Source organism: Hippoglossus hippoglossus, chromosome 10 (genome assembly GCF_009819705.1).
Source record: "Hippoglossus hippoglossus isolate fHipHip1 chromosome 10, fHipHip1.pri, whole genome shotgun sequence".
NCBI classification, from domain to species: domain Eukaryota; kingdom Metazoa; phylum Chordata; class Actinopteri; order Pleuronectiformes; family Pleuronectidae; genus Hippoglossus; species Hippoglossus hippoglossus.
The window spans coordinates 12,705,135-12,733,024 of record NC_047160.1 but is presented as its reverse complement, the minus strand read 5'-3'; the positions used below and the strand labels follow the sequence as shown (position 1 = coordinate 12,733,024).

General features: G+C 45.1%; 1 protein-coding gene across 2 annotated transcripts; it reads left to right on the top strand.

Moving 5' to 3' along the window:
• The first annotated feature begins 398 nt into the window (after window positions 1-398).
• Window positions 399-20,916, top strand: egr1 (early growth response 1). 2 transcript variants are annotated; one of them, XR_004615231.1, is made up of 3 exons: window positions 399-1,120; window positions 1,939-3,470; window positions 20,906-20,916. XR_004615231.1 is itself a non-coding variant. In XM_034598319.1 (2 exons), the coding sequence occupies exons 1-2, from the start codon at window positions 910-912 to the stop codon at window positions 3,255-3,257; spliced, it is 1,530 nt and encodes a 509-aa protein (XP_034454210.1). In that variant the 5' UTR covers window positions 399-909; the 3' UTR covers window positions 3,258-4,504. The 2 variants fall into 2 exon arrangements, 1 of the variants encoding a protein (XP_034454210.1); XM_034598319.1 differs by lacking the exon at window positions 20,906-20,916 and having other exon boundaries at window positions 1,939-4,504.
• The last annotated feature ends 6,974 nt before the right edge of the window (window positions 20,917-27,890 follow it).

The following is a 27,890-nucleotide window of genomic DNA, read 5'->3' as shown; positions in this document are numbered from 1 at the left end:
CTCAGGAAGCTCCAAATAAGGACAGGGAAATGGAAACCCACCGGAATAGCTCCTTATGTAGTCACGACCTTATAAGGCACGGCGGAGCAGAGCTTTCCGGCAGCGGCGCAGCCTGCTGCACAGATGGGAAACCCAAATCAAATCTACGGGGCGACGGGGAGAGCGCGAGAATTATGCCGCTGTCTGGAGCGGCGGCTCTGCTATGAAGGCACATTGATTGTGGAGCGGGGAAGAGCGGCGTTGTCTCCGCAATTTACTGCGAGAGCTTAATATAAAGTCTCTCTCTCTTCTTTCCCCCCAGGCCGGCGTCATGTGTCCTCCACTGCAGTGCCTAAATATGGGCTTCCTCCTCTCCAAATATGGACATCTACGTCACGGCAGGAGGGTATAAAAGGAGCGGGGAAACCTCTGAGCTCAGAGAGAGCCCTGAGAGCCCAGAGCAGCAACTGTTAGAGCAGAGCTAGATAGAGAAACACACTCCCTGACTGAGACACATCACACCAAAAGTACAAAAGTCCATTCAAAACAACATCCGTCCAAGAAGGTCAAAACCTGATTGGAAAAGTCATTTTGATACAGAGGAAAAAAAAAATCAAGATTAATTCTGTTGATTAATTTTGATGAATCTTAGGGAATGAGTTCAAAGGACACTTTTGATTTTTTCTGAAAAGACAAGTGGATCTTTACTCATCTCTGAGAGAAACAGGAAAGCAAGAGGACAACTGGAGAACGAGAGCGAGACAGAGCAACAGCATCTTCCTCGGCATCAGCAGAAGTGTGCTGCGCTCCCTGAGCTGGGCTAAGTGACTCCTCCACCTGCGAGGCACCAGCGTGCACCCAGCCTCCCTGCACTCTTCAGCAACAGCTTCCAGTACAGCCTCAGCCCTGCAGCTCCAGTGTCAGCAGAGGATGGCTGCAGCCAAGACCGAGATGATCTTACCAACCCTGCAGATCTCAGAGCCCCTGAGCTTCCCCCACTCGCCCATGGATAACTACCCCAAGCTGGAGGAGGTGATGATGCTGAGCTCGGCAGGCACCCCCTTCCTCAACGCCTCCGCACCCGAAGGTGCAGGCTTTGGCTCCGGGGATCCAGGAGATCACTACGACCACCTTGCTGGAGGTAAGAGATGGAGATTTGCCTCTTGTTTTTTATGCTGCATGTACAGCTGAGATACATATTAGATCAGCTGCCGTTACAATAATGCAAGTTATTATTTATTTTGTTATGAATTATCATTATCAGAAGTGATGATACACAGCTAATATAATTTTCTTGTTACAAGTCTATCAAAATGTTTTTGTATTATGTCATGCGGTGAGAAATGTCATAATCAAAGTGGAAGATAAAATTATAGATACATCAAAAAGTAAATTCAAATAAAATCAATACATTATACGTCAACAAATATAGGTTGAAATTAAACTAATTTAAAAATAAAATACCAGACTGTATTTATCGATAGTTTGAAATCCCTGTCGACTCTCTGAGGAGTTAAACACTACTCAGTCACCGCTTGCCTTCAGACACTCCTACAGCTCAATTCAAATTGCATTCCTAAAACCAGCTGAACTGCAGTTTCGGTAATCAATTGCCTCAGGCTCTGTGATGGGCTTCAAGAATGTGTGTGTGTGTGTGTGTGTGTGCAAGACAGGAAGACAGAAAGAGTGAAAGAAAGATCGAGAGAGTGTGAGCAGACGAAAATGCAAGCCTAGAAAGCTTGCACAGCAGCTCTGGTTGAGGTTTGGATGAGACAGTTTTCGAGTTGAGGGGGAAAGAGTTTAGTTGGAGGGGGTTTCTCTGCGTGGGCACCGGACAGATCTGTCCCAGAAGAGAGGGGTGACACACTGTCCACCACTCTGGCAGGATTCCCCCTCTCCCTCCCTCTGTATATTGACAGTTTGATTAATGCCTCTCCTCTCTCTCTGTGCTCCCTGCAGATACGTTACCTGATATCCCCTTCAATTGTGAGAAGTCGGTGGCTGACCAGACCTACGCCACTCAGAGGCTGCCCCCCATCTCTTACACCGGCCGCTTCACGCTGGAGCCCGCCAGCAGCTGCAGCAACAGTCTCTGGGCAGAGCCCATCTTGGGCCTGTTCACTGGTCTGATGAGCAATGTTGCCTCCAGCTCCAGCTCTTCCTCAGTTGCCTCACAAACCACCATGTCCACCTCTTCATCTGCCCTGTCCTCCACTTCCTCCTCTTCTACCTCTTCCTCATCTCAGAGCTCCAGCCTCAGCTCCTCCATTCACCACAGCGAGCCCAACCCAATCTACTCAGCCGCCCCAACCTACTCCAGTCCCAACTCCGACATCTTCCCAGACTCGGGCCAGGTTTTTCCCGGTTCGGCAGGATCAGTGCAGTACCCTCCCCCTGCCTACCCAAATGGCAAGACCTGTGGCACCAGCTTCCCCGTGCCCATGATTCCTGACTACCTTTTCCCCCAGCAGCAGGGAGAGATCTGCCTGGTGCCCCCTGACCAAAAGCCCTTCCAGAGTCAGTCAAGTCAGCCCTCCCTCACTCCTCTGTCCACCATCAAGGCCTTTGCCACCCAAACTGGCTCCCAGGACTTAAAGAGTGTCTACCAGTCTCAGCTGATTAAGCCCAGCCGTATGCGCAAGTACCCCACCCGGCCAAGCAAGACACCCCCACACGAGAGGCCCTATGCCTGCCCCGTGGAGACCTGCGACCGTCGCTTCTCACGCTCCGATGAGCTGACACGACATATTCGCATCCACACAGGACAGAAACCCTTCCAGTGCCGTATCTGCATGCGCAACTTCAGCCGCAGCGACCACCTGACAACACACATTCGCACTCACACTGGTGAGAAGCCCTTCGCCTGTGAGATCTGCGGACGCAAGTTTGCCCGCAGTGACGAGAGGAAGAGGCACACGAAGATCCACCTACGGCAGAAGGACAAGAAAGCAGAGAAGGCAGGGGCAGTGGTGGTGACAGCAGCGCCGGTGCCAGCCGCTTCACCTGCCTCCAGCTACCCCTCTCCCATCACCTCCTACCCTTCTCCTGTGTCCTCTTACCCCTCTCCAGTCACCTCTTGCTACTCCTCTCCCATCCACACTTCCTATCCATCTCCTTCCGTGGCTACCACCTATCCATCGGTGTCAATGTCCTTTCAGTCTCATATCGGCTCCTCCTTCCCCTCCTCTATCACTTCCAACATCTACAGCTCCCCCGTCCCCACCCCGCTATCAGACATGCAGACCACTCTCTCCCCAAGGACAATCGAGATCTGCTAAGAAAGAGCAAAGACAAAAACTTTTTTTAAGGCTCTCCGCACCTCCTCTTCCTTAAGGTTCTTTGAGGGGAAAGAAATCAGCATCAAAAGACTTTGCTTTCCCTTCCAAAAAGCACTTTTCTGTCTGCTCCCTGTGCAGTGTTAGGTGAATCTTGAGATTTACCTGAAAGAGAGAAAAAAGACACATGTCAAGGACTGGGCAAAGACAATAGAAGTAAAACAAATGCAGCACTTCAAATGCAAAAGGGACTCAACTGATAGAGAGTAGAAACCGCTACTGACGCGTCTCTACTGCTACTCAGAAACCAAGAGAAAAACAGGTTGCCAGCAGTTGTGGTGCTGAGGCACGTTCGCCCTTGCAGGCACTCATACAGTACAAAAGACATTGAATAATATACATAACCTACCATATATGTATATTGTACATGTGCCATGTTTCGTTTTTTATCATTCTTTGGTACCATTGATGTGAAAAATGATTTGCATATTTGCATTGTATTATTTGAAGTGAGCAGGGCCATATTTTCTACATTCTTTCTCTATTATGTAGTGATGATGCTGTGATACGTTTTGACATTGTTTGAAAAAAAAGCACTTAAGTATTCAAGCATGAGTAAGAGTGATGTTAGTTTCTGTTTGTAAATATCATCCACTGGTACTATCTCTTTCTCTCTTTCTCACATGTGACATATCGCTCAGTTATATGGAAAACTAGAGAAAAGGAAAAAAAAAACATCTTAAAAAAAATTAACAAGACAAACGCTCCCGTTATTTGGTGCCTTTTGTGAAGCCTTGCTGATGTTGTGACTCGGCTGCGCGCGCGAGAGAGGATGCGCTGCATCTCGCCTTAAGGGTTGAGGGAATATTTTTGTTACAGAATGTAAGTCATAGTCAGAGGGAGGACAAGGGACGAGCTCTGAGGGCACCGCTTCATTTCATTAGAATGTAAGCAAAAAAAGGAGACAAATTATAAAGTATATTTTTGTAAAACTGAAATGTAAATATCCACATCTTCAAGAGCTGGAATGTTGAAGTTACCTACTGAGTAGGCATGGGATTCTTTTGTATGTTATATACATGCAGTTCATTATTTTGTGGTTATCTTTATTTTGTATTTGTGTTTGTTAAAACAAGTGACTGTTTCTGGCTTCTAAACACATTGAATGCGCTTAACTGCCAATGGGATATTTGGTGTACAAGATATCCTCCCAGAAATGAAATATAAATAAAAATATGAATATATATGTATATTTGTTTTCATACTTTATTGTTCGACTTTGAAAATGATTTCCTTTGGTGCTTTTCACCGTTTCATAGAGCGACATTCCTTCATCACATTAAAACATCACGTCCCTCGTTTCGTCGAGCACATCCCTCGTACGTGAGCATCGAACTCCATCATCTCACATGTTAATTGTATGCAGATTATTAGTGGGGTTAAATTGCAACTTCACATCACAGAGATCCACCCTTTAATATGAGGAAAATCTGCAGAGTTTAATCTCGTGAAAACTCTCCATTTCAATCACTGTTCTCCAACTGAACCCTGTATTAATGATAACACTAACGCATGACTCCCATGCCTATAAACACTGAAGATGAGGGATCCTTATCGAGATCCAACATGCTCTTGAAGATATTAAGCTTATCTAAATTCCCATTTCATTTTAGATTGTACGATACGCACTGGCCCTCACTGTTGAGTACACAGACTTACAGCAATTTGATCTTTAGGCAATACGGTAAAAATATAAAAATGTTCCTCCTCTGTATGCTGCTGGAGAAATTATTTCTGGAGCGAGATATCTTATACAGACTGTGCTTATACATGCACAGGGTTATTTTCACAGGGTGCAGGTGAAATCCATCACACGGTAATTACCTTCTTTTTCCATAAATGCGGTCGGCGAGATGCTGTCACCTCATAGTGAATGAGCTGTAACACACAATTGGGCAATATCTGTGTAGGTTAGGCTGAATTGTTGCATGGGTGCAGCTGAGCAGAGTGGCCCTGAAGGTTTAACCGCTGTTTCTTTTGGTTTTTCAAGCAGAATATAATAACAGCTTTGTCGCACCATCATTATTCATCTGTTACTGTTCCCTAGGCAAGGAATTCTTGCTCCACGTTTGAGTATGAAAATATAGCGGCTCGGGTTTTTAGCCTGTGTAGACAAGAACCCTCCTTTTTTTTTCTCGGGAAGCTTCAGTGTAATTTTGTGTTGTGAAATGCACAAACCAAAATACTCACAAATGCAAACACAGCTAAAATAGAAAGCGGGAAAACAAGTAGAGGAGAATGATGGAGGGGAAGGGAAAATAATTACAATAATTGGTCTCCTGATCCCAAATTGACTTTCTAAATTGGGTCTGATGAGTTGTGTGTGTTTGCGCGCACATGTATGCAGACATCTTTGTTGAATATACACAGTGACTGTCTATAGACTGACTAATGCAGTTGCTTCCTGCTGCTGTAGGCATGTGTGAGTGTTGCTGTTTTTCTGTGGTTAAAGCTCGGTGACAAATCTACCTGGACACCAGCCTCTTCTGTGCTGACACATTGTGCTGAGTGTGTGTGTGTGTGTGTGTGTGTGTGTGTGTGTGTGTGTGTGTGTGTGTGTGTGTGTGTGTGTGTGTGTATATATAAACATTTCAGATGATACAGCAAAAGGAGGTAAAAAAATATCAGTAGATAGCAACAATGGTCAATGTTTCAGAATGAAATCTACACAATTACTACAATTTTTGGAAATAACTGAAACACACATAAGAGGATATACTCAGTGAGTCACAAAACCACAAATCGGCACTGTGGTTGATTTCTATCTAGAGGTGAATTTGTTAAATAAATAATAATATTCTCTAGTTAGAAGAACATCCAGCTCTTTTGGGGGCAGATCTCAAACCTCCTTGCGTGGCTTAAAGTCCTGAAATCTCTCATTTCCTGTCATTGTTTACGGCATTATTTTGGTCCCTGGCTGCAAATCAAGAGCCAGTCAGTAGCTTTTGCATCAGAACTTTCTCATAGTACCACGCAGCTTTAAGGAAAGTCTTTTTACTCAATGTGTAAACCACAGACTGGAGCTCTCGCAGCTCTTTCTCATGTTCAGGGACTTTATTTCAACCAGTTTGTCACAGTCCATAACCGAAATGCTAGAAAGACAGACGGCCAATATCCCTCAGAGTATGAGTATGAGGGATATGCGTTGCCCTTCACATCCTCTGATTCAAGGCTCGTCTACACGAATCAAAGCACCGTGCCCGTTCTGTTTCTGGAGGTGTGAGAGGAGCGCGATATGGAGTCGGGAGTGTATAGTTGAGGCTCAACGGAGCCACCTCATGCACCCAACGGGCTTTCACATCAAGAGCCCTGCCTTTGTTCAAAAATGTATTTGTTCTCTTATTCTTTTTGGGAACTGTGTAAAGCAAAAAAGGACAAATGGCAGAAAGAACCTCTCTCTCTCCCTCAGCTCTTCATCCCCTTCCCACTACCACCTCTCTCTCTTTCTACCCCTCTCTGTCCCTTTCTCTCTCTCCCTCTTGCATATTTTGCTGGAGATGCTAATGATTCCCTCCCCCCCCCCCTGTATTCTGATGCAAGGTCTGTCTACACTTTTCCCTTTCATCCACATACAAATGTGCTCTTATTGCCTCTTCGCCCTCGGGCCTTTTAAGATGCCTTTTTGAAATATGCCGTTTGATAAGCACATCATTGGCCAAGTCCCCGCAGTGATTAGAGCTCTCTTTAATGTGAGCAAGTTAGAAAGTGAATGAGGGGCTCCGGGGCCAGCAGCTAACCGTTTCTCCTCTACTCTCACCCCTTGACATCTCTCAGGATGCTGCGGGAGAGCCCGGCGTCGGACAGGACGACCCGGAACCCGGGCTTAGACACCGCTGGCTGTCCTCCACCCCTCATCTTCTCATGGAGATTAGGCACAGGAGGAGACGCACGGGAGAATCACTGGCACAGAAACACTGTACTGTATGCTGGAAGGCTAGATTCCTGTTCTTTATTACAGGAATGTGACAGGAGGACTGCTCTCTAATGTCTTTTAAATGTGCTCCATTGATCTCGTGTTCAGAGCCTCGCCCTATCTCGCTGGGATGTTTTTTTTTTTAATCTTGCCAATAGGGAGCGCTGAGACAGTCGTCAGGTGCTTTCTCCTGTTCTGCCTTTTGCACTTGACACCTGTTGAGCCTTCGGGGATAAGTGGGTTATATTTAAACTGCTTGATTCTCTGACTCCTCTCAGGCACATTTCAGGTTGATTGCAACATTTACACAGACACAGTCTTCAGGAAACGTGCTCGGCATATCGCAGGTTGAAAGTCAGTCAGAAACTGGAAGTACAACAAACCTGAACTACACGCGACACGCAGGTCCGTCTTTATTCTTCGCAATGTTTCTGAAATACAGCCGCACCGAACCTGAGATTACAGGTTTGCACATAAAGACTCACAAGCACACAACAGATAATCAAGATGTCACACATTTGTTCTTCTTTTCTTGGCTAAGATGTGTGAAACCTTTGCATGCGTGTTCGCTGCGTCTACCTGTTAAAAAAAAACAAAACGCGAGACGGAAAAGTAGCACAACTCACAAGCGTCTTTGAAATTATTTGCAGCACCAAAGAGATTTTTAGACGAATCTCTCCTGCAATAATCTACAGGTGTCCTGGCAACTTTAGCTCTGCTTAATAAGCCTTGCTTGTTTGAAGTACATGGCTTTGAACAGACAACAAAACAGTGCATGTTTAAGTACCTCCAGAAGTGACACCTCTTCATCTCAGTATCAAGTACACTACAGCTTTACAAAAGGCACCTGGGTGGCTCTGAAATGCAAACAGGCCCTCATATGTCTTTATGTGTCAAGGCTAGTAAGTGGGCTGAAGTTGTTTTCTTTTCTGTCTGTGAGTCTGACTATCATACAAAATCCCTCAGCAGGGTCTCTGAGGCTGGGTAAATAAATGTAGTCATGCCTCTCAAATGCTTGTCTGTTTTTATCAGAGCGATACATGGTCTGCAGCTGATGGCTTCCTCCTGCACACTGCAGGCTGCTGACGGCAGGAGAAGATCTCGATTACTGAATATTTAAAACAAAAAAAAAATAGTATGGCCCTCAGTAGAGCTCATAGCTCCACCAAGGCCCAACAGTCCCCTTAAATCCAGTCAAGCTGCACCAAATTGCACACACTCACAGATATCAGTCCCCTTAAATATGCCTAATTTTTTTATCAAGATCCATGAATTATTCCCTGTGGATCTCTGAAACAGCTTATATCACAAAGTTAATAATCAGCACCAAAATTGAATGGGTTCCTCCCTTACCCATATTTCATCCTTCCACCAAGTTTTGTGGTAATACATCCAGTAGTTTCTACTTAATCTTGCTTGCAAAAATACAAACCAAGCAACAAACTAGAACGGCACTCAGTAGAGCTCTTACCTCCTCCAAGGCCCGTCAGTCCCCTTATGAAATCACATTTAAATTCACAAGATCAAGATCTTTATTTCGATCAGTACCAAATTACACACTCATAAATATCAGTTCCCTAAACATACCATTTTTTTTTTCATCAAAATCCATGAGTTATTCTCTGAGAAATGTCATGAAAAACGCCATATCGTTGTTGATGTTTAAGAAAGTGAAAAAAAAAGAAAAAGCCTGCATCTGTCCCCTGATTTGGATCCGAACTTCAATGGATTCTACTTTGGCTCATGTCCCATGTTTCCACCAAGTTTCGTGGAAAAATCGTCTGCTTTTGCCTATAAAACATATATACAAACCAACAAATAAACAGACTGGGGTGAAAACATATCCTCCTTGGTGGATGTAATAACGGAGGTCTTTAGATTGGAGACCAGTGTGATTAACTCAGCTCACCATGATTTGTGACATCAGAGGAGAGGTAGATTAGTGGAGCACCGTGCTGCCCTAAATTTAAAGCTAAACTATCAATGATAGCTTGTCCTGCTTTTTTCCTCATGAATTTCTATGACCCATTTTGTTCCACATGAAGCAGTGGGGGTGCATTTCAGGGTCACTGGCTTTGCTTGAACTGCAGTTCAAGAGTTCAGAACAACCACCCAGTTGTCACAACAGCCCAGATTAGAGGTGAGAGATCTATGTGTGCGTCAGTGCATGTGTTTGTGTGTCTGCAGGCTTTGTGGCTCATGAATATCACTCAAACCGATTCTATCAGATTTACCCTTTTATTTACATGTTCCTGGTCATTGAGGCACTTACATAACACCATGAGTACCCTCTATTCATACACTACTGAAGGACACTACAAAATTAATCTTCATACGAAAAACAACCGACCACTTCCCGTGTTCAGATCAGGACAAACCCGTGTCTTAATCTCATACATCAAAAGCTGAGAGAGAGAGACAGAGACCTAATATAAAATCTGTGTCTCTCTCCCCCCCACCCTCCAGATGTGCCCTGCAGTGACTTCACCACCTGTCATTCAAAAGGCGGAGGCCAGGTGTCTGATCCGACACCGCAGCCACCTGTACTGAGAGGCACAGCACTCACACACACACACACACAAAGACACACGCGATCCTGTGAGTGGAGTGTTTTTCCACAGTACATCAGAACTGACTGTAACTTAATCTCGCCCAGTGTATTTTGTTCGTGCAAAAAAACCTAATCCCTAACCCACTTATTAGGTAATACCTGTGGAATGAGTCAATAAACAAAGTAATTTGCCACAGAAATGAAGCCTCCGCCACACAAGAGAGAGAGAAGGGAAAGAAAACAATAACGCAGGTTTAGGGCTGAAGATAATAGAATCAGGACCAACAGAAATAGACATGCTTTGTGTTGGTGTTGTACAGTTTTGACTGACGCTGACAATGGCGCTGTGTGCTGGGGCTGCTGTGCTTTCATAATGCAGCACCAGGTATTACAAAAGCAGCACTTGTCATCCGGATACTGCTAAGCCTCATTTAAAAAGCTGAAGTATAATCTTGTACAAAAAAATTGGAAATTCATGTTTGAATAGAACGTGGAATTAGTTAAACAGCTGGATGTGTGTGTGTGTGTGTGTGTGTGTGTGTGTGTGTGTGTGTGTGTGTGACAGATAGAGAGAAAGAGAGAAAGAGAGAGAGAGAGAGAGAGAGAGAGAGAGAGAGAGAGAGAGAGAGAGAGAGAGAGAGAGCACGAACCATATTTGTGTGTGTGTGCCTGTTGATGCCACATATGTGCCTATACGCTGCAGCCGTAAGGTGTCACCAGTCTCAGGAGTGACAGTTTGATTGCGAGGGAGTGGGAGAAGTGAGAACTGGACAGGAGGAGAAGGAGGGATAAGGTGAATGTGTATCATCATCTGGGCAGGTTTCTTTTTCCCGCCCACTCACTACAGCTGTCCTCCAACATTTGATGAAGGCCCTGCGCTGCTATATTTGTCCCACAGTGATGAGGTGGAACTAATGGCCACTTTCACACCAACTGATGTCATCAGTGTGCTGTGCCTGGGGAGCAGGAGGGTGGACGAGGCCGTGATACCTGCTGGGACGGAGCGTCTGTTGTCCACCACTGCGTGTGGGCACACATGAACGACACGCAGTGGTGGGATGTAACAGAGTACATTTACTTTCTTACTGTTATTCAGCACATTTTTCATGTTTCTGTACTTAACTTATAAGTAAAGTACAGATGCATGATACTTTTAGGTAGATTTGTTTTCATGTACTTTACACTTAATTCCTTAATTTACTTACACTCCTTCACATATATCAGCAAATATCTGTAATAGTGTCTGTAATATTCTGATATCAAACACAATGTACATTAAGCACAGTTAATGATCTACTCGATCGTTGCATTAGGGAATGGCTACACTCATAGGGTAATTTTACTTTTAATACTGTAAGTAAATTTAAAGACAAGTACTTTTATTCAAGTAGAAATGTTAATAGGGTACTTTTAGTTATTTGAGTGCATTTTTATTGACTTATTTGTACTTTTACTCAGTAAAAACTTCCTCCACCACTCCCGGTATCAAAGGTTACTTTATGAAATCTACTGCCGGTAGCTGGTTAGCTTAGCTTAACACAAGGACTGGAAACAGGGGAAACAGCAAGTGCGGGTCTTCCCAAAGGAAACGCAATCATTTCATATTTCCAATTTACAGCACATGTATGAGAATGATGCCAATCTCCTCATCTACTCTCAGCAAAGCAAATAGGCAAAAGTATTTTAGCGTTAACTCATTTTCTGCTGATTTACAATAACAGAAATCTCTCTTTCTCTCTCTCCGTCTGTCTCTCCCCGTCCGCCTTCCTATAGCAGCTAGTTAACGCTAAGCAGTGTGTGCACAACCACATCTCTGTCACATCCACACCGTTAGGTCCTCATTTAGGCCCAGGGACTGCATGCAGTGGCATGTCAGCATCTGTCAGCTCTGTCAAATGTGTATGTAGGCCTTTACGCCTCCTAATGTGAGATGGTTGACAGGTTATTACTGCCAAAGTGAAGTCATGAGCGTTGACCGCAGCTGTAACCCAACTTTAACCTGGGGAGATTGTGGCATGTTGCTGAAATGCTTTGGAAAGGTGAGACAAGCAAAGTTTTCCATATAGTAGACTGGCACATAGAGTTAGCTGTACATTACTGCCTCCTGGCCATCCTGTTTCAATTTGGATGTATCAGTGATCAGATCATGAACTCGGTACGATTTCAATGATTCCATCGTTTGGGGTATAAATACCTCAGATGCCCCCTCATTGAAATTACCCCTTCAGCAGCCCTATCTCCTCCTGCCCTCCATCATTTCCATCCTCTAATGTACATGAAGCCGCTGGTAATGGCGCTAGATGACAAAGAGTGCACGCTGCTTGCATGTGTGCTTGTGTGTGTGTGTGTGTGTGTTTGTGTGTGTGTTTTTACAGCTCAGAAATATCCCTGTAGTTAAGTATAATTCACACAGGGAAAGCCACACATTTGACCCGTACACATGCAGGCACACACACTTCAGTCTGCTCTCTCCACACCTCAGGGTGTGAGTGTATGTGTGTGCATTTAGCTCTGCACACTGCTGCTTAATAGAGTCCTCCATTGTGAGTAATGACCCCAGCTCTTTTTCTGTTATTCTATCCAGACCAGCGGGCTAAAAGCTGCTGTGAGGACGAGAATGAGGTTTTCTCTCTTAATCTAAAACCGTAAAAAAAAAAGCGGAGAAATTGCAGTTAAATGAACATTTGTTTACCTGCTGCGTTGTTCCCGCATACACCTCATCCATCTCCCTCTCTTGATGTGTGCACTTAACACTCGGCTATTTGACTTTTACCTTAAACGTACATTATTGCTTTTTTTCCTGCTAAACACATTTGTTGAGGTGTAGTACACATTTCCTTTTACATCGACCTTCATTATTTGCTAAATAATATCTCTCTGTATCTTGTGCCATGACATCCAGGTCGAACTCATCCAGCACTCACACATGCACAAACACACACACACACACACACACACCCACACACACACATATTTGCCGTGGCCGCCACAAACACATCACCATCACCACTCCAGACATGCCAGTGATGCAATGTGAGAGCCGGGCTGTACCGCTGCTCCTCTGCTGAGCGTTGTGAGGTAATCACCCAGAGAGACATGACAACAGGAAAAATGTCAGCACGCCTCAGGTTGAGGTGTGTGTGTGTGTGTGTGTCAGTGTGTGTGTGTGTGTGTGTGGACTCATTTTTGCTCCTTCTTTATGACCTTTTCTAGCACAAACACTCAGGAACAAAGCCTGGTCCGAATGACATGGCACAATCCTTTCTGTGGTCCTGGTTAAGGTTAGGGGTAAGATATGAATTGTGGTTAGGTTAAGGTTAGGGTTAGGCATGAATTGGTCACAGTTAAAGTTAGGGATAACTTTTGGTTATTGGCTGTGGACAGTGAATGGAAGTCAATGTAAAGTCCTAATAAGGACAGCTGCTCAAAACTGTGTGTGTGTGTGTGTGTCCGTGTGTGTGTGTGTGTGTGTGTGTGTGTGTGTGCATGTGCGTTCTTTATTTGTTTATTCATGACTGTTTGTGTCTCAGACTGTGCTGCCTGTCTACTGCCCATCCTCTCTCGCCATTTAAAATCCCTTTCCTCGGTCTGGTGCTTTTCCTTAGCGTGTGTGTGTGTTAGAGAGAGAGAGAGAGAGAGAGTGTGGTAGAGAGAGAGAGAGAGAGAGAGAGAGAGAGAGAGAGAGAGAGAGAGAGAGAGAGAGAGAGAGAGAGAGAGATAGAGATAGAAGGCCCTGGACTTAACTTGTCAGTTAACAGATTTATGTTTGATAGAGCACTTGCTGTTTACTATAGGAAACATCTGTCTGTCTATCTGTCTGTGTGTTTGCCTCTCTGACTGGGAGCAGTGGAAGTTTATTGTCAACACAAATGCACAGATGGCTGATCAATAAGCAATGAAGCGTGAGCCCACAAGAAGGTTTCAGCCATTGATGGAAAAGTGTCTGGGTTGGAGTTTTTGGATCCCATTTTCACAGCCTCAGAAAAAGGATGATTCGGAAAGAGAGGGAACAGGTCCCTCAGCACCACTGAAAACAGACGAGGTGAGAAGAGCTCAAACTGGGTGCAATTTTAAGTTGGTGCATGCCACAAATGTGGTATGGGTCTGGGAAGAACCCATTCAATTTGGGGGCTCATCCAGATTGGATGGCAGATCCAGGATATTTTTTTTAACTTTCTTTAACATTGTGGGATGTGTTTGGGTGTTTTTGCCATTCCAGTTTCTTGAGAAATTTATGACAATCTGATTGTGGGTCATGCCCCACCCATTTCATAGATTTCAGTTCAGTAGTTTCAGTAGTCCAGACTTAACAAAGTTATTGAATGACATGGGATGCATGAAAGTCTGCATCCCATTTCATGACCATCTTTTCAATAGCTGTGGACACCTTCGAAGATTTCAAGGCCTAATCATCCAGTAATCATGGAGATCATTTAGTCCTCATGTTGGGCCAACTGACTCCTGTCACTAAAAATCTGTAATTGGACACGAACAGACTAAATGTGAAAGCGAACTAGTTGTCAGAGCTGTCGTGGCAAAACATAGTTATATGCAGATGAAATCCACATGTTCACCAAGCCGTCTCTAGCTCGTTGATGCATCCCTATGCTAATAGAGCAACATGTGATATGTTACATTACAGACCGCACAGTGGGATACGGTATGTCATTACTGCAGAGAATGAATGCTGGCCTCTGAAGTGTCTGCCACAGCAATGAGCCACTACAGCTGAAGGCTGCACAAAGAGCGAGGCAGAGACAGGGAGAGAGGGAGGAGGGAGAGCTGGAGCTGAAACCAGAGACGGGGCCCAGCCCAGCCCGACTGGCGGCCCACCACCACCACCCCTGCAGCCTCCCTCAAGCCTTCATGTGATCCCTTCTCCAGAAGCCAACCAGCAGAGGAAATGTCAGTCTTCTAGCCAGCCAGGAAACCTCCATGCCCAAACAAGGATCTTCCTGGCCTGACACAGCTCTTCCTGTGGGCTATGTAAGGACTTTCCTGCCCTCGCTCTCTTTCTCTCTCCCCCCTTGTTCTCTCGCTCTGTGTCTGTCTCGCTTTTTCTCTCCCACTCTTTTGGCGGGCTGCCCTTCGGCAAGCTGCCTCAGTGCAATCCTTTTTTTCCCCTTGCCTTCTTGCTCGGTGTGTCTGTGTTTACATTATTTTATGCTGGTCCAGCCACTTGCAAAATAATATGGCTTGTTGCAACACACTCAAAAATATTGAATCTACCGACAGTATGGTGAATATGATGCACAAAGTTTCCGCTTGTGTGTGTGTGTACCTACAGTACAGAGAATATCTCTGGAGAGCCTGTTGTGTTGATGGCGCAATTAACCTCATCCTGCTCTTTCCAGTCGTATGTCGGCCTGTTCTACAGACTCGTACTTGTCATATAACACCACAGCTGAGGGAGGACCATGTATGAACACTGTCTGGGACATGATTCTAAGACATGATTTGGCTGAGTGGCCGCCCACCTGTAGAGCTGTCTGGCCCGACTCGTTTTGAGACACACCGCTGACGTTAATGTGAAGTTAACACTGTTGCTTGAGTAACTTGAGTATCTAATTAAATGTGTTGATTCTTTAACATATTTTTCGGAAAATCCGCTTTATAAGGACATAAAGACAAACCTGTGACCAACAGCTTCCCTGGTTTTCATCGGTGAACAACTCAAACTTCTCTTTCCAATTAGAGGGTTGTGTAGCTGACATTTCATAACCAGTTATGACACCCAGGTGTTCATATTATTGATATTTGTCCAGGACCACATCCTCTCTATTTATTTAAAGCTGATGTCACCCCTAAGGTTGACATCAATAAAGTCTGCTCACAGACAGTGTTTTTAACTGTGGTCGATGTTCACGTCAGTCCAGACTCAAATATCTCAGCAAGTATCAGATGGACACAGATCATTCTCTGTCTCCATTCATGCACCCATTGGTTTACATATATTTGTCTGGTTGATGATAACAAGTGAATGTTGGAGCACTGACCGATATTTGCTTTTATTTTTTGAATGTTACAAAAGAAGAATATGATGATGACACAATGTTTCACTACGAACAACTATAAACTTCATATAAAGATGGACAACTTCCTTCCACTATCCAGAAATGAAGCTAAACTTCCCAGATCTGAACGCCTGTGCAATCGGAGCTAGAGTGAGAGAGAGCCTCAGTGTTCAGGCTACGGAGCCACAGCAGCAAGGTCATGTCGATACACATGCTCGACTAGTCGCGAGTCAGTGTCAGCATCAAAATACTTATTAAAACCAAATTTACCAGAAAAAAACTACATTTGAACCTATGCCAGTAGTAAAATGTCAGAAACCATCTTCGAGGAAAATGTATTTGATGTGTGCTTTGACTTTTGTTTAATTACTCATGCCCCAACCACCAGGTGGCAATAGTGATGTTTTGGCTTCACTTTTGGCAAGCTGTCATGTCGTCCATCTTTATAAACAGCCTATGGGAACGACTCTTATTCCTCTGTCAGTTACAACTTTTATTGTACAGTATAGCTAAATATTAGGATTCACACACACCGACACACTATTGTATGTGTGTGCATTTGAAAGCCTACACACTTGTGGTCGATCACAAAGCGACAAATCCCTGCCTGCCACCGCAGCAGTATGTGGCGCAGTATTTATCTTACAGCTGTAGTTAGCCCCGAGTGGTACATTTCATCTGCACTACTTTCTGTTGTATTCAGACGTGGGAGTGGGAGCACGGGGTTGCCTCGCAGTGTCTGTATCTCTCACAAAGCACAGCGACACGCTACTGTAACATTATCTGATTTATGGAGGTGGTGGTGGTGGTGGTGGTGGTGGGGGCGTTAGAGGCTTTGCAGCTCAGAGCAGATTGGCAGCATGTATCAGCTGGGTCATTTGTAAAAAAACTGTGGGCTTTTTACTTCTAAAATGTGTTTGTGCAGCGCTTAGATGATTAATACAAAAGAGGACAGACAGATAGATAGGTTTAATGGATCATTCATTGATATCCCAGCCATTGGTAACTGATTACAGAATAAATCATATTCATATCATTAAAGTGGGTAATGTTATATCTGTTTCAGAGTATATTTATCTATTAAAATAAATATAAATGAATTTCATAACCAGATAGTAGCGAGTACACAATAACACAGGAAAAGTGAGTTCTTGCCTCTAACAGGGAATCTGCATCATGATTCTATAAGACAGTGATGTTTGTTATCAACAGGATTAGATAACATGTCGCTCCTTCCAAGGTTTTCCTATAACTTCCAAATTTTCCCAATAAGTACTAATTGTTAAATCATCTACCTACTACTTCCACAAACGTCTGTGTGTCTGTATGTGGAACTCATATCTCATGAACTGGTCACTCTTGACATGTGTATTCTTAATGGCCCAGGGAAGTGTAGTGTTGAATTTGGACACGTGATACGTTTAATATTAATACAATTTGAAGTCAGTCCCCTGACCCAGTTGAACATGACTTCTTCAATGTCCTCTGATAAAGTCCAGCAGCGGTCTGCGCCTGAGTCCAAAATATATTTCACCATATCGGATTGACAAGGTTTTCCACGGATGTTGCGAGTGTTTGTCTTCAAATAAGACACACGTTTGATTTGCTTCTTCAATACTTCATATCGAGGGGAATCACAGAGCTTTTAAATAAAAAAGTTGTGAACTTGAGTCTGATAATTCTATTGATCGCTTAACAGACCTCTGAAATCGCCGTAAAATTCACACCAGTTAAGTTAATCATTCAAACTTACACATAAGCTACGCACATGAACAGTGATAAAGCAAATTCAGTATAATTTGATGAAAAACATGGACTATCAAATCTTCCTAGCAGATAAACCAGGTAGGATGAACACAAAGTTCCAGGCTCAGTTTCTTGCCATAGGAAACTAAGGTGTGTGGAATTGAGGATCCAGGGATCGAACCACCGATTGTCGTGTTCGTGGACGACCCGCCCTTCTCCTGACCATCAGCCATCTTATAGTATAGTAGATATAGTTTAGTATATTAGTATAGTATTCCAGGAGGGGGATTTCTAGCTTTCTTTCTGCCTTTTCTACTGCAAACACTCGTCGTCTTGCTGATGCATGGGCCACCGATTTGGCTGACTCATCCGATGAGATAAGGGAGACGAGTGTTGTGAAGTCCAGATAAGTGCGAGTGCAGGAAACAGATGATGACAGAGGGAAGCATTTTATTTGGCCGTGATTTGATTGCGAGGGGAGCAATCCATCCACTTCTCTTTCACCAGTTAACTGTGCAGCTTGTTCATGCACAGTACTGTCTAACAGCATCTTAATAATCAGGCTGTTACACTCAAGTGCTCATATACCTCTGCTTTTAGGACTATTTAGAGCTATTACTTCTTCCTGCACTTCTCCCTCTCCCAGTGATGCCTTGTACAAGTGTTTAACTCTCAGCTCTGAAAGCAGTCTTATACCTTGCCTGGTTATTATGTGAAAACACACCTGACGTGACAAAAAGAAAGCAAAAACGTGGCATGTTTCAGTCTACAAGGGCGAGGAAGGAAACCCACAAAAAGGGGACTTTACGTGGCCTTTGAATAGACACAACAAGACGCTCACCACAGAGCTCCACTGACCTCGAAACATTTATAAGCAGGAGCGGAGGATGTAAACAGGCCGTGGACGTCTCCTCTCAAAACCACAGTGATGGCACTTTGTGAGAATAAACAGATTAATTGAATTCCAAGGGGAAACAAAAAAATCTTTTGATCCCTGAAAATCCCTTTTTTTTAACTTTATTTAGTTGTAAGTAATCATTTTACAAAATGCAGCTGTCTGAGGCATCACAGCAAACACATTTTGTTCTAAAGGTGTTGTGGTTTGACAGGACGTTACTCGACATGCTGTCACAACACCTTTCCAAGGCATCACCGTCATCACACACACTCTCTTTCTCTCACACACACACACACACCCACACACCGTCCACATGTACTCGCACTCTGTGGCGCACACATACAGTAACATGGGTTCTCTCATATGGCTGCCTGTCTTGCAGCAATTACATGATGTGCGGTAATTGCCAGTCTCTGAAGCGGGCTCTTCAGACACACTTCAAAGGGAGAGGAGCGCGTCCACGGACGCAATTAACAAGATCAACGGAGCCCAGATGAGCTGGCGGGCCCTGCGCTCCTCTCCCCATTGTTCTCATTTTCACTCTCATTAGTGGGTGCGCGGTGGGTGGGGGAGGCGGAGGGAGCCGGGCGGGGTGGGTTGGACACCTGCGGGAAAGCGGGGTGCAGGGTGCAGCGGGGAGAGAGGGAGAGAGGGAGGCACGGAGGAGCTCACACCAGCGCAGCGCGGGGACAGTGGTGTTAATGATGGTTGTCTTAGCTATAGGAGGAGGGGGCACACCCAGCCAGCTGTGGGTGTTGAGGCATGTGAGGAAGCCGAGACGGTTCCTGAGAGACAGAGGTGTGCGTGTGTGTGTGTGTGTGTGTGTGTGTGTGTGTGTGTGTGTGTGTGTGTGTGTGTGTGTGTGTGTGTGTGTGTGTGTGTGACTGATGCACCTGGGAGAGGGTATCACCACAGCAACAGGGCTGAAGTTGTCAGTGCACAGGAGAAGCTTCACTTTCCACGCACACACACACACACACACACACACACACACACACACACACACACACACACACACACACACACACACACACACACTTCAGAGGACATTACATTGACATTAATTTCCTGGATATTTTAACCATAGTTACTATTTACCTAACCCCAACCATTATCTTAACCTTAACACCATATCCCTAACCTCATGTTAAGCCTATAACATGTATGCACTTTGAATATTAATGATTCACATTATGTGACTTGTTTTATGTTTTTGTCCTCATCAGAAAATCAAGTCCCCACAATGTGACTGTAAACAGATTTAGATCCCCACGACGTGAGAAATACCTGGACCACTAATACAGTTATGTACGCGCGCACACACACACACACACACACACACACACATACACACACACACACACACACACACACACACACTCTTAGACATACCAGTTAAATCAGCCTTGTCTGGTCCATGAACATCTCCAGTGACACCTAGAGGACGCCAGGTGGAAGCAGACAGACAGACAGAGGGACAGATGGAGAGGTAGCTGTGGATGCTGTTGATTTACGGTCCAAACACTGAAGTCATTTCTAAACTGAAACCAGCGAGGAGTTTCATACTTTTCCACATTTCCCCTGTGAAATTTATCATTGCCCCCTGTTTGAGATAACTGGAGTTGATGCTGAGTGTTAGAGACGGTTAAAGTATGTGATGATACATCACCATTCATCAAAAGCTCTGCGAAATTTCCATCCCTCAGTCACCTGTCTTTATGGCCGACCAGCCTCTCTCTGCACCAACCCCCTTAAGATCTGAATATTGCATCTCCGTGGCACCAATTCAATTTCTCCAAGCAATAAACCAAATGAGTATATATATATGGTACACTACAATGCATTCACCACCACCAAAGGGGAAAGCATTTAACTTTAGTTGTATTCTTTCAAAGTTGTATTTCCTGCTGTCTAGACCACTTTAGTCTTGGTTTTTATCTGAATGCAGCCTGGTAGGCTAGTAAAAGCCCGTTGGTTAGAGCTTTTAAGAGAGCCTTTCATTTGTTACTCCTGAATGTTTAATGCTACGAGGCCCAGTGGTGCATAGGAAGACTTCAAAATGCGGGGGGATGAATACTGACGCGTGGCACATGTAGCAGCAGCCAGTCAACTTTTATCATGTAGAGGTGCATTAAAATACATTACTGCTGTTCGGCTCCGGAGTACCTCTGAGATAAATGGACCAGAGAGATGAGGGAAAGTAATCACTCTAACCGGACACTTTTCAGCAATTTCCGTCCTTGCCCACTGTGGGGGAAATCAACCAACACTCCAACATTCAGTGTGCAAGAATCTCACAGCGGAAGAAAACGTGTGACTGGAAATGTTTGTCTGTTTTCGCACGATGGCAAACTGGACCGAGCATTGTGTTCACATTGTAGTGTGCAGACACATCTAACCCTGACCATGTTCTATCTATCCAGTCTTAGCCTGCCCAGACCGCGCGCACTCACTGCCAAACCACAAAAGGACGAAGAGGGTGGGGGACCAGAGACCATTGGCTGGCTGCAATAAAACCAGCTTTAAGGAGACTTCAGTTGAAACCAAAGGAAGGCTGGTTTTCATGTACATGCTATTGTTATTTTCATTTGGCTTTTATAAGCTGGAGTGAAAAACTGCTTGTGAAAACAAGGTATTAAAACTGTTGGATGTGTTCCTTTCTTTGGCTGTTGGCCTGTTGGTGGTAATAGACTGATCTAGCTTTAGTTGGCTGCCTGGCTGGGATTTGTACAGCAAGTGCTTTGGAACAAATTGTACCATGCAGCAGAGGGTATAGAATTTGCAGCGTTATTCTGGCTCCTTAAAGCTTCTCTGCTCCATGTGTAAGAAAGAAAATCTTGGCTGGTGCACATTCACGTTTCTGCCCGTGTACACACACACACACACACACAGACACATTCACACATATGCAGGTGCACGCGCGCATAGACACACTCACACACACACACACACACACACACACACACACACACACACACACACACACACACACACACACACACACACACAGACTCATTCACACATAAGCACACACACACACCATTAAACCACTCTTGGCTGGTACAGATACGCGACATACAGCACAGTTTGGTAAATGTCTGTCTCTGCAGCTTAGCGAGAAAGAGAACACTGTGTGAATGTGTGTTTACATCTCAACTCTAATACTGTGAACTTGGTTTCACAGCGGCCAGATGGAGCATGTGAACATGCGCGCCACAGAGATGAAAATACACATTGTGAAAAAGGACTAAAAACAGAGAGCCTGGCCACTTGAATCAGGTCTCACAGAACGCAGGTTTAGGACTCTTAACAATCATTGAGCAGTTTAACAAACGTGTCCACTGAAGACATAGAAGCTCAATTTTGCTATCATCACAAGCTAAATCAATACTAATGTTCTGTAATCGATCATGAACACCTCCATCAGAAAAACAAATCAGAGGGGTTGTGCATTGGTGAACAAAAAAAAAAAGGGGTTGTTTACGTACTTCAATTATGTAACTGTTTTGTCAGCAATTCTAATGTTTTAAAAGTCCAGACAGATGTAGAAAAACAAAACTTTTGACCCACATCCCAACTGTAAGTGTCAGTATATGTGTGTGTTTGTATGTGGATGGGAGTGGCCATGGTAAAGGGACCAGCAGACAGACAGACAGAGAGCGCGCCTTGGCTTTAACAGTGCCTGTGTAATTATGGTCAACCACGCTCCCCACCACCACCTTTATTTATAGGGTTACAAACACACAGAGTGCTTTTCCTTGCGCATTCCAGAACATTGGGACTTTTTGGTGGGGGGTGTAAACAAATTATATTTTAAGTAGATTGTATGCGGGTTGGGATTGTGTGGATGTTTGTGTGAGTGTGTGATCGAAATCTAAATTTATCTAGGATTTCTCAGATTCCTCAGTGTGTGAGGGGACATTTTTTGCTTACTCCAGATGTTAACGGCAAACAGCCCTTTCAGAAGTTCTCACAAGAGTGTATCGCCTTGTTCCTCGGCTTTGGGGATAACTTTGATTGAGATGACGAACTACTTACACTAACGAATCCAGACAGAACTCATCAAAGAAACATGCCGCTGAGGTTTGGTCAGAATCAATGTGGGGGGAGAGGCGGCCTCTGGCCACAAACCTCTGAGGGCAGCCGGCCCCTTCGCTCCATAGCCTTTAGGCAAACGCCATGACTGTCTAAGCCAGCCGTCACCTTGAGGAAGCAGTAGAGTGGAAATGAAAAGACATGTGAGCTGACGTTAAGAGAAAAGAGGCAACTCATGAACTGTTGGCTTGCTACCTTTTCATTGCTGCTCTCTCTTTCTCTTTCACTTTGAGCCGGTGGAGCACATCTGCTGCACAAATGAAGGAAGTGTAAAATGTTCAGGATATCCTGCTGTAATGAAACTCCAGGTTGAATGAAAGAGAGCAGGGCGGAGGGGAGCTCATGTGTGATGCCTGGTTGGTGGACACATGACACAGTGGTGACGGGGCTGAGGGCCACTTAGGAACACATAAGCAGGTCCTGCAAACTGTGTGTGTGTGTGTGTGTGTGTGTGTGTGTGTGTGATGTGGTGGGGAGGGCAGGGGGCTCATATTGAGTGCAGGTGCGCTGTGAGAGACTGAGAGGGGGGCGGGGTTATAAGATGTGAACAGGGAAAATTAGGGGCTTTGATGAAAACCAAGGACATCTGTGATTATGGTGTGCGTGTGTGTGCTCATGCGTGTCTGACATATGCTTGGCTACAGAATCTATCTATCTATCTATCTATCTATCTATCTATCTATCTATCTATCTATCTATCTATCTATCTATCTATCTATCTATCTATCTATCTATCTATCTATCTATCTATCTATCTATCTATCTATCTATCTATCTATCTATCTATCTATCTATCTATCCATCTATCTATCTATCTATCTATCTATCTATCTATCTATCTATCTATCTATCTATCTATCTATCTATCTATCCATCTATCTATCTATCTATCTATCTATCCATCTATCTATCCATCCATCTATCTATCTATCTATCTATCTATCTATCTATCTATCTATCTATCTATCTATCTATCTATCTATCTATCTATCTATCTATCTATCTATCTATCTATCTATCTATCTATCTTACTACAGCCAATGACCTTTATAATTGATTGAACTTGAAAAGATTTGAAAATAAAATCCTGATGTCAAACTCCTTAACTCCCCTCACACGTGCAGTGGTCCCTTCCTGACGCTTTCATTCTTGCAACAGTGTAATTTTCTTTGTGATGCACTGACAGAGCAGCTGACCCAGCTCTAACAAACACTCCTCTGGATTTAAACATTGTGCGTCTCACACGTCTCGGGGATGTAAGGCTGCTACACAATGCTTACTCGGCTTTGTACACGCAGTCTCCATAGAATGGAGCATGGAGAATGGTTGACAAATAGGGAATCACACAAGAGCCACAGATAAATAGTGGAAAGAAAGGCAGAGGGGGAAGCTTCGCACAACAACGAGTGGCGTGGCGTGAGCTTTTTCTCAGCGGCTGTGTTTACCCTCACTCAGTCCTCCAGGGGTAATTTGGGGAGAGGAAGAGAGACAGAAAGTTAGACAGAGCAAAGAGAGACCAAAACTAGCAAATAACTGTCAGGAGGCAGCCTGTCTCCTTCAATGTTAGGTGTTTATGCTGACAAACACACAAAGGCGAGCACACAGGAGAACACTGATACATCAGTACATGCACGTACTTTACTTCTCTCTGCATCTGTCCAGACATGCGAACTCTCAGAGCTATAGCTGGGCTTTAATACAACGCATGAGCATGTGGATGCACTTTGTTGTAGTCATTTGGCAAAGAGCGGTTAACGATGCACCTTCAAACTTAAGCACCAGTGACAATATCTCACTCCCATCCATCAGGCACTGCTGGCTCACAGAGCTGGGAACAGATTCACACCCTCCCAGAGCCTTCTCTTAACCAGCAGGAGGATGAGAAAATACCCAGACCAGGGTCAGCGGTTGGGTCGAGCCTCTGCCAGCGACTTGGTCCTGTACCTGTGTGTGAGTGAGTCAAGGTGACATAGAGGAGGGAGGGGGATTTGGGGTTTATTCCACATTTCCACAAAGACACATGGAGCCCAGGGTCAATATTGACTATCAACCATCCGTGAGCTTGGCTGGACACCGCTTGACTCTTCAGACTTCGCTCTGGTTTAGCAGACGGAGGGAAAGTCAAGGGACAGGACTCCAGCGTGGAATAAAACCAGGATTAACTGCTCATGCACAGAGACAGACAGACACACACACACAGACACACACACACAGACACACACACACACACACACACACACACACACACACACACACACACACACACACACACACACACACACACACACACACACACACACTGATACATGCACATAGAATAGTCTCATTCTGCCACCTGGAGAAGATATGAGGTATGAGGGAGTCGCAGCGGTTTGAGCCAGGTGACAGAGATCGGGAGAGAAACTGAGAGGGAAAAAGAGAGGGTGCTGGGAGGAAGAGGAAGAAGCGGAGGAGGAGGAGGAGGGGTGCAGTGAAATGTAAAATGGGATTATAACAGCATTACTAGGGCCTCTTATATTTGTTTTAACTACACACGGTCAGACCATCTCGGCTGACACTGTCTTTTGGAGCGCCGTCGGGCCTGACCTGGCAAGCCTCTCACTTACCTTTTCCAGCACACACACACATGCATGCGTACACACACAATGCTGCGACCCCTTTCGAGCTGAATACTCACACCACCGTGTTGCAGTCAGAGCTGACTCTGACACCTCTGAGATATGGCCCATAATGCTCTCCCCTGAAAACACTTCAGACAGCACCGCAAACCAGCGCCACTCATGGGGAACTATGCTATGGCTATACTGGGACACAGCAGTCCAGATTAAGACTTTACTTTAAACATGAACATTGTCTAAGCAGACCCCAGGATTCAAAATAAAAACGGACATGCTGCTGTGATCTGTCAGCTTGTTTTCTTTTTTGTAGTGAAAGCTGGTCAAGTCTCGGCCAACAAGGGCAGTTCAGACTAAACAAGCGGTCTGCCTGAAGCCCCGTGGGAAGCTGCTCACACTACATGACAGGACCCAGATGAAGCGCATGAAGATGAAACAAACGCGACCAGATTTATGCCACTGTGGAGAGCGTTTTGGAGATGTCAGGGGGGGCCACGATACCCAGTGTGGAGCCCGCTCCCACTGCACAGTGAAGTTATAAACCCCGTCGATGCTCTCACAAGGCGTTCGTGTCTTCACGCCATTTGCCAAAGTTGTCTGTCAGAAGAAACAGAAAACGAGAAGAAGTCAGAGAGGAAGGGAGAGTGTAAGTGGAGGATGGAGATGGAGGGGATGCGATCATCTTGGAGAGACTGCTCCTTTGTTCTGTTGCATTAATCTGCTTTTTTTCCTGCCGTTCCCCTGCTCGTTCTTTTGATCCGCTGTTGGATCATCCCCTTGATGATTCACTAACAGCAAAAGAAATTAAATACATCGGATTGACGACCCAGCCCCCCCCCCTCGTCCCCCTCTTCTCCCCGTTTCTCTACGCCGCTACTGCCTCCCTCCTCATCCCCATCCTCCCCTCTCCCCCCCGAGGCCTCCATTTCTTCAATAGATAAGCAGCGGATCCGTTCTTTATCGCTTCACTCTCCATCTCTATCCTTTTCCTGTCTTTCCCTTCTTCCCTCTTCTCTGTTTTTTTCCCCCCTCTGCGCTGTGTTTAATCCCAGCCTCGCGGTGGATGCATGTCAGAGATGTAATTCCATTGTTTAACATGCTCCTCTGAGCCCCCACCCCACCCCAAACTCAGTCACTCGCGGGGCCACATGCATATTCATCAGCTTTCAAAAACAAAAGGCAGATCACACTGTTTGTCATGTTCCGCAACCGGCGCTATTCAATTCTCTCCCTTCTTTGCTGCTTCTGGAGGATTAGTGCATGTTAAACATATCTCAGACACACAAATCCTAAGTACTAACATATAGACATTCAATCAGAGAAAGAAAGTCTGCAGTTTTCTCAACAAGCAGGCCGAGCTACTTATACTTTCTCTCAAATCAACACACTGGCAAGGCTGGAGCACGGCGATAGTTGGGGGGCAGTAAACGACGAGAAGATTCAAGAGCAATGTTGGAAAAAGGGGTCAGTTATGCAAAGGGACGTGCACGGCTCTGTGAGACTGTAGGCCATTCATCGGGCAAGTCCTTCACGGTCTGAGCCCCGAATGAGAGTCAATCCCCAGGTCCTGCTACGGCCTTCTGGGGGATGCAAAGGATGCACCGGCGCACAGCTCCAGGTTCCCGGCTCCAGGGCCAGACAGATGTAAACACAGCCTGACCACACAGGGAGGCGCAGTGCCAGCCTGCCCTCACCTCACACATAAACAGCCGAGGAGGCCACACTGTGGGGCCAGGGGGACAGACAGCGCTGAACTTGGCTGGGGGATGTAGGAGGGGAGGTGTGTGTGTGTGTGTGTGTGTGTGTGTGTGTGTGTGTGTGTGAGAGAGAGAGAGTGAGAGAGAGAACAGGGGAAAAAGAGAGCAAAAGAGCATGAGGTAATGACTTTATGCTTGTTAGAGCAGTTCACATTTCTGAAAAAAAATAAAATATAATGGCTCTCTTGCCTTAACGCTGTATATATTCTATTGTTCTTATTATTTGCAGTTCCTAATTGCAGTTCATGCCACCAGCGGTGAGTGCATTCTGGTGGATCTGCTTAGATATTTTCTCTGACGCCCTGTCGTGACAGATGCGCTGGGCTCCTCAGTGCCAGTTTGATTCATGCATCAGGACAAATATGGGTCAAAATGAAACATCCAGCTCGGTGGCTTCTTCGTGCTTGTTCTTCTTTCTTCTTTTTCATTCCCTTTGCACTTTATTCTTTTCAAAGCGCGGCTCAGCGGGACTGTGTGTCTCTGCTGCACCACAGCTAGGTTGTGTGTGTGTGTGTGTGTGTGTGTGTGTGTGTGTGTGTGTGTGTGTGTGTGTGTGTGTGTGTGTGTGTGTGTGTGTGTGTGTGTGTGTCTAAGTGTGTGCATGTGTACTTTTGTGTGATGAGACGTGACAAGCGCCTTCATCCTCCCCTCAGACGCCGCATTCCACAACGCTCCGCCACTCGCTCCGTGTGGCGCGCTTTTCATCTTTCCTCTACCCGTTTCCTTGCTTCTTCTTCTCCTTCTTCTCCTCCTCTTATTCCCTCTCCTTGGTCTGCCTCTCCTCGCTCTCACAGGTGGAAGAAAGGTGCGTGAAAGGAATGAAAGGGACAAGATTCTAATTAGAGGAGGAGGCTGAGACAAAAGCAGGGGGATAACGAAGGGAAGCAACGATAACACATGTAAAACACGAAGCCTTAATCTTAGAGAGCGTTTGGAGGGATCTCTCATTTCTCTCCCGCCACAGCGAAGCGAGGCAGGGGGGTTGTG